The sequence below is a fragment of the Physeter macrocephalus genome, chromosome 4 (genome assembly GCF_002837175.3).
Source record: "Physeter macrocephalus isolate SW-GA chromosome 4, ASM283717v5, whole genome shotgun sequence".
In the NCBI taxonomy this organism is placed as follows: Eukaryota; Metazoa; Chordata; class Mammalia; order Artiodactyla; family Physeteridae; genus Physeter; species Physeter macrocephalus.
In genome coordinates this window covers 127,455,194-127,462,867 of record NC_041217.1, presented here as the reverse complement: position 1 = coordinate 127,462,867, position 7,674 = coordinate 127,455,194, and the positions used below count along the sequence as shown (strand labels likewise).

The 7,674-nt window shown below is 42.3% G+C and overlaps 1 protein-coding gene across 5 annotated transcripts in view; it reads left to right on the top strand.

Moving 5' to 3' along the window:
* The window catches only part of PDE4B (phosphodiesterase 4B), a 489,372-nt gene extending 484,176 nt beyond the window's left edge, over positions 1-5,196 (top strand). For all 5 annotated transcript variants that reach the window (XM_024119649.3, XM_028489297.2, XM_028489295.2 and 2 more), the window contains one exon: positions 2,918-5,196. In XM_024119649.3, the coding sequence (XP_023975417.1) occupies positions 2,918-3,280 (363 nt within the window). In that variant the 3' untranslated portion in view covers positions 3,281-5,196. The remainder of the gene's footprint in view (positions 1-2,917) is intronic.
* The last annotated feature ends 2,478 nt before the right edge of the window (positions 5,197-7,674 follow it).

The following is a 7,674-nucleotide window of genomic DNA, read 5'->3' as shown; positions in this document are numbered from 1 at the left end:
TGTGTGTGTGTGTGTGTGTGTGTGTGTGTGTGTGTTTGTGAAATTATAAGGAAGCAATTACTTATTTAGTTCCATTATGCTCATGACTCATTCGCCTTCTGCATTACCCTCAATTTCACAGCGAGGAGATAAAGCAGTCTTCAGAAATTCATCAAAGTTTGGACTGTGTATCCTCAGTTTAGATCATTGTCTATGACCTTAGCAAATCCTGCTGATTTAACTGAATGCTGCCATCTCCTTCGTCTCATCCCTCTAGGTTTCCCCCAGCTCTGTCTTTATCCAGGACCTCTGCTTTTCACCCTTGTTTCCTGTTTTCGTTGTCTCTCCATAATCATGCACACTGCTACCATGACCAGAGGTGACGAATCTCATTCCCACACATCTCTCTGCCTCATAGTTGAAGTGCTGTCCTGTGTCCCCTTCCAAGGTCGCGTCTACACTTCTGAGAGCATGCTGACATCTTTTGGTTGTGTCCAAAGCCACAAACTCCCTTTGTGCTAAGGACCGGGGGGACATTACACTGTAGGCAGGGAGATGCAGAAATGCCCCAGATGCCGCTAGCTGCAAAATATGTAGCACTAGATAGTGTTGATATTCTTACAAAGGCTTCAGGGCCGGCTGAGATGCTATTTTTTGCAGGACAACAAATGACCTGAGCCAGGCAGTCATGATTAAGACTGTGTCTCTAGGCTGCCCAAGGCCTTTATCACAAAAGCATTCAGAGTATTTTTTGTTAGTGTTTATCCTCTTTCCCTACTACCTTCTACTCCCAAATTTACATGTAGTTATAATATCAATGTACAGTTCCTTTGCAATTATTGTTATTGTTGTGTTGCTTTTTAAAGAAAACCAATCATATGAGTTTAAAATCTGTGGAAGTGCTCTGAAGGTCTAATATGCCATAAAAACACATGATAACATTAAGTTAGGGCCAATTCAAATACCCTAATGCCTTAATTAGAACAAGATATTCATGAATTAGTTAACTGAATAGCATATTGCCCTTTTGTTAGCAGCAGTGGTGTTTTGTATGTATATGATGTTCTGTGTGGTTTTCCACACATTTCACATACATTATCCCATTTGAACCTCCAAAGAGCCTTGTGACATAGACATAGCAGGTATTTCCCCAGTGTGTCAGGTGAAGAAGCTGTCCTCTTGGTCCAGTTCACCCAGCTGCCCTCCACCCAAAACTCTTCACTGTCCATCACTGAGAACAGGTCTCACTGTTTCCAAGATGTTGTGGTCCACCCTGGTATTTCCTACAGATGGGTTCTGGTGAGCATTGTCTGAATAGTCTGGCAATGAAGCCCTTGACTAGGTGCTCTTTGGATTTGTAGAGTTCTCTCGTCCCAGGGCCTAGGAAATAAGCAACTAGAGGCTGCCTTTCAAAAAAGTGCTGAACATTTAGAAGAAGCAGAACAAATGAAGAAAGAAAATGACCGCACTGTGTTCAGCTGATGGAATTTTCTCAGTTGCCTTGAGCTTGTTTCTTTTAGGTACCTGGAAAACACCTTGAAAATAGTCTCTAAAAACCACTAAACATACATAAAGAAGTAAAAGGGAGGAAAGAGGAGTGGGTGGAAGCAAGAGAAATATCTGAATCATCCACAGTCGAAGTTCTTGTAATCAGGGCAGATCAGAGATGCCCTGACTGTGGTATGAATTCTGTTTGTTTAGGCTAGGGAAACACCAGAGAAAAGATAGATAGATGATAGATAGATAGCTAGCTAGCTAGCTAGATAGATAGATAGATAAACAGATAAAAGTCACAAAAGACTAAGGTTCTTTGATATGGTACAACTTTGATGTGTTAAATAACTGGCCCAAATCCAGAATGTTAATAAAGGGAAGTTTCCAGCAGTGTGGAAAGACAGCTATGTAATGCCCATGGGTGCACAGAAGTTGCCTTTGCTCATCTACCCCTGAATCCCGACCCAGCATCTCTCCAGCTCCCCAGACCATGACAGGGGAATTCCATTCCCTCATTCAACTAGTGCCTATTCTTTCTCTCAGCCTGCTCCCACCCCCAATGCTTCCTGTTTGTCCCACAGTGGAAAGGTCAACATAAGGCCACAGAGCCAGCTCATGCAGGATGCATAGCCCCTGTGTAAACCATAACAGAACCATCAGCTTCATATTTCTTCACAGGAACACTAGCAAAGGAACTGCTTAATTGTCTTTATTTTTCCTTCTTTCTCCTGATGGAAATGACGGTATGCCCTCTGGATCTAAAACAATTGCAGACGTGTCCGCAGAGGGGATATTTGTTTGTTTAGGGGCTTGAAGTGTTTTCAAGTGTTTTACCTACGTTGTCTACAAACCAAAAACATTCCACAGAACTTGAGACATCTCAGAGTCATACGAGGCCGGCTCCCTTTCATTTTAAAACCGCGGCATATTTTAACGTTATCAGGGAAAGAATGTTGAGTCAGAGCTCAGTAGACCTGGAGCTTCCTTCTTCAGAGAATGACTCACAGAATCCGAGGAGTGACAAAGTCATTCCCAGCCAGGGTTACGTCCAGACTTCTTACCTGGCAGACGTCAGAGGAAAAGTAATCAGTTCTAGTGAAACCAACACAGGCTTTGGGATCAGACAAAGGTGGCACTGAGTCCCATCTCCACCACTTACTGGCTCTGTGATCTCTGACAAGATATTTCATCTCAACGAGTCACAGTTTCCTCCTTTGTGAATGGTGAATAACCATACTTACTCTGCGTGATTAAGAGTGATAATGTATATATTGCATTCAGTGCAGGATGCACCATATAGTAGGTACTCAAATAACAGATTCCAGTATTATTGACCTGTCTTGGGTTGTTGTGGCTCTTTCTTCACATGCAAACCAGGACGGCTTGTTTGGTGTTCCAGGGCCCATCACAATAACAGATGTGTAACCTTCTTATTTTTCTCCAGGTGGGCTTCATCGACTACATTGTCCATCCGCTGTGGGAGACCTGGGCGGACCTGGTACAGCCTGATGCCCAGGACATTCTGGATACTTTAGAAGATAACAGGAACTGGTATCAGAGCATGATACCCCAGAGTCCCTCCCCACCACTGGACGAGCAGAACAGAGACTGCCAGGGTCTGATGGAGAAGTTTCAATTTGAACTGACCCTCGAAGAGGAGGATTCTGAAGGCCACGAGAAAGGAGAGGGCCACAACTATTTCGGCAACACAAAGACACTCTGTGTGATCGATCCGGAAAATAGGGATTCACTGGGAGAGACTGATGTAGACATCACAACAGAAGACAAGTCCCCGATTGACACATAATCTCCCTCTTCATATGGAGATGAACATTCCACCCTTGACAAGCATGCCAGCTGTATGGTAGGGCCAGCCCACCATGGGGGCCGAGGCCTGCACGGGACAAGGGCCTCCCGGCCTTTCCAGTTACTTGGGTTTGGAGCCAGAATGCACGACCAGGAAGCACATAGCAGCTCAGGAAATTCCACAGTTGACTTGCCTTGCTTGCAAGCTTAGTGGAGAGCTGAAGCTTTCTGTGGTTCTGGAGGCCAAGTTCGCATCACAACCGAATGGCTTGAAAATGGAAGACACAAAACTGAGAGATTTTTCTGCACTAAGTTTTGGGAATCTCTCCCCTCTAGTGACTGAACTGACTGACTAATAATGTCATTTCTAAATCTGCTCACCTGTCCCCTTGTCTGCCAACCTGTGTGCCTTTTTTGTAAAACATTTTCACGTCTTTAAAATGCCTGTTGAACACCTAGAGTTTAGTATTAACTTCTACACAGATAAGCGTTCAAAGTTGACATAAACTTTTTTGACTCTTTCTGGGGGAAAAAAAAAAAGGAAAGAAAATGGTCTTCCTTCTTTCTTGGGCAATATCTTTCACTTGACTATGGTTACTTTTGCAAATAGAAAGGCTACGCTTCTAACCACATTCAACTTCCTTCTCCTATGGTCCCAAACAACTCCTCAGTTGCCCTTATAATGTATCTCTGTTTGCCTGCTTCCAACAGTATTTTTTCTCCTCTAGAGTTGCACTTTTTTGCTGTAAACAGAATAAGGTTGAACAAACTAAGGGGTAGTCATGTTGTTCACAGTAACAGTCTGTGTAGAATTCAGCTTCATGAGCAGTTGCCCTGTCGGGTCCCGAACCCCTGTGCCACTGGGGTCACACAGTCCCCATCCTGTTCTCTTGCGCCCCTCTTCACGCTAACACCAGTTACACCGTTTCCAGTGTAATGCTGCCGTCTTTCTCTTGCACTGCCTTCCGCGCTATCACCTCCGTTCCTGTTTATAACCGTGTATTTATTACTTAATGTATATAATGTAATGTTTTGTAAGTTATTAATTTATATATCTAACATTGCCTGCCAACGGTGGTGTTCAATTTGTGTAGAAGACTCTGCCTAAGAGTTACGACTTTTCCTGTAACGTTTTGTATTGTGTATTGTTATAGAACCTGAACATCGCTGAAGAGAGACATACGGCCCCCCTCACCAGTTGGGTCTGCCCTTTTCCCAGTCTGAGTTGCTAATACTGCTCAACCCCTTCGTGAACTGTTTTGGAAACAGGATTCTCACATTAGATACTAATGGTTTCTATTGAGCTTTTACTTTTATATAGTTTGATAGGGGTAGGGGGCAGTGAGATGCGGTTTTTACCCGTTTTATCCAAATCTGTACACATGAGTTGAGTTTTAACTGGGTTCTTCTATAATTGTGGCTCCGGTTTAACAAGAAACACTACATTCGGTTTAACAAGCAACTCACAGATGGTTCTCCGGAGAGTCCCCAAACTACTGACTTTGAAGAGGAAGCCCCCTGCCTGCTGTTAAGCAGGAATGTCATGTTCCAATTAATTACAAAAGAAAACAATAAAACAATGTGAATTTTATAATAAAATGTGAACTGATGTAGTAAATTATGCAAATGTGAAGCTTCTGATAACACTTGTTAGGCCTCTGAGTGGCTTCAGTCTCTGTTTGTAAAATCTATTTCATGCTTTCAGTTCAGCATTGTGACTCAGTAGTTCAAGAGATGGCACAAATGTGCGTGACCAATGGGTTTGTATGTCTATGAACACTGCTTATTTCAGGTGGACATTTTATTGTTTTCCAAAGTTTCTCACAATGTATGTTATAGTATTATTATATATTGTGCTCAGATGCATTCTTAAGAGACTTTTATATGAGGTGAATAAACAAAAGCATGATTAGATTAGACTGTAGGCCCAATTATTTTGTGGTTAGTTCTGACGCATTAAAAGCAGATCTTTTTTTCTCTTCTCTCCTACCATACCCCACAGAGAAAACTACCCACTTTGCTTGGCCAGCATCACAACTAAAGTTTCATAATCTGTGTCCAAAAAGTCCCCTAGCTTGAAACATTTATTTTTTTAACAACTGTTCAACTAGCTCAGTGGTACGAGAAGGGAGACAGTGAATTAAAAGAAACAAAGCCACTTTAAGAATCTGAAGAGTTTAATCAACTGGATGAATAAAGGGAATCTCCAACTTGGCTGAGTCCTCTAGAAAAATGAATCATAGACTCACAGCACATTAACTTAATGTAGTCAGATGGCCCAACTTTAGCTTAGTGTAGTCAGATTGTCCCATTGATTCATCTGACACATGAAGAACCTGAGGTCCAAAGAGTCACCTTAAAGCACAATGCAAGGAGTGCTGGCTGACACTCATGGTCATCTCAGTGATCCATGGAGTCTCCTGTTGATCATATGGTTATGCTTTTCTTTCTGGAAAGAACTGTGTAAATATCATAAACAAAATAATGCTTTGTTGAAAAAGTCAGCTTAAAAAAAAATTTATCCTGAGAAGGGTGTGTGTGTGTGTGTGCATGTGTGTGTTGAGAAAGCCTGCAAATAAGAATCAGTGGATGGCCCATGATATTTTAACCACAGGGGGAAGTGGTTCGTGAAACAGTGAAACAGGAAGGGGTCTGCTCTAGAAAAACTCCACTCATTAAACTGAAATTACTGTATTTCTTTTTAAAGACAATTGAAGGTGAGCCACCGTTGCAGAACCAGCTTGCCTGCTGGTTCCAGAGCTAGTGTTTATAGCTCTTTGCCACCATCCCTGATTTCTGATTGCACCCCACTGTCTCTGAGCTTTTACAGATTGAGTGACAAAAGTGAATTGGTTAGAATAGCCCCAGGTGTGACTTTAAAATATCTAGAGCTATAAATATTTATAAATATTTGCAGGTCTCTTCCTACAGAGTAGTTCTTACCTTTGGTGCAAAATTAGAATCATCTGGGGAATAAATATTTTTTTAAATACTGATGTTTGAGTTCCATCCTCACTCCCAGATTTCTGTTTGAAATGGTCTTGGGTGGAGCCATGGGCATCAGATTTTTTAAAGTCTTCCCAGGTAATTCTAATGTGTAATGTGAGTGGAGAACCACTGCTCCAGAAGAGAGAAGCACACTTGTAGCTAAGGCTTTTGTCTTAGTCCATTCAGGCTGCTATAACAAAATTCCAGACTGTACAGCTTCAAAGCAGCAGAAATTTATTTCTCAAAGTTCTGGAGGCTGGGAATTCAAAGATTAAGATACTAGCATGATCACATTCTGGTGAGTACCCACTTCCTGCTTCATAGCTGGTGCCTTCTCACTTGTATCCTCACCTGGTAGAAAGGGCTGGAGAGCTCTCTGGACCCTCTTTAACAAGGGCACTAATCCCATTCTTGAAGGCTCCACCCTCATGACTAAAGTACCTTGCAAAGGTGACACCTCCTAATACATCATCTTTGGTGTTTCGGATTTCAACATACACGTTTTAGGGAAACATAAACATTCAGACCATAACAGCTTTCTTTCACCCCAGCTGTCTTCAGACATTGTACACCCATCATGGCCAGGCACTGGTTCAAGTATAGAGATAAGTAGGGATCAGAAATGAGTAAGATGGAGCTCTGCACTCCAGGAGCTTACAATGCGCTGTTGTTGCTCACTACTTGCCTTCCAGATTGTAAAATCATAATCATGCTCTCAGGAGAACCACAGTGAAGATCAGTCTAAAAGAAAGTTCATCTTCTGACTCCAAAACATAGGCCATAAGAGTAGTCATCCTCCCACCTGATGGCAGGGAGCTACTGCAGAAGCAGAAGTTACTGCAGCATCTTTGCCAAGGCTGAGGGTGATAATTTGCGCTTAACAAAATGCATAGGAGCTAAAGGCTGATTTACAGACTCAGGAACTGTCAGAGTTGGAAAGAAACACACACACACACACACACACACACACACACACACACACACACACACATATGCTAGATGGCATTTCCCTGACATATTCCCACAGGCTTATTTTGATATAAATAAGTTGGGGGTCATGGTAATTCTCAGTCCACTGAAGGAAGCCTAATGGAGTCCAAGTGAAGGGAGGTGGTTTATTGTACTGATTCTGGAGCCAAATGGCCCGGGTTCAAATCCTAACTCCTTCATTTACTACCTGTACAACTTTAAATAAGTCACTTACTCACTGGCCTGCAGTATAATGGGGATTATAAATCTGTCAGATGGGGATAATAAACCCAGGGCTTTTTCTACAATTTCATTGCTACCTCTCTGAGCCTCATATCTTTTGAGAGTGTTGAAGTCAACAATTGTATGAGCCTTAAAACCTGTGAACCACAATGGACTAAGATGTCTGGCAAATGCCGTCTATCAACCCACAATTTG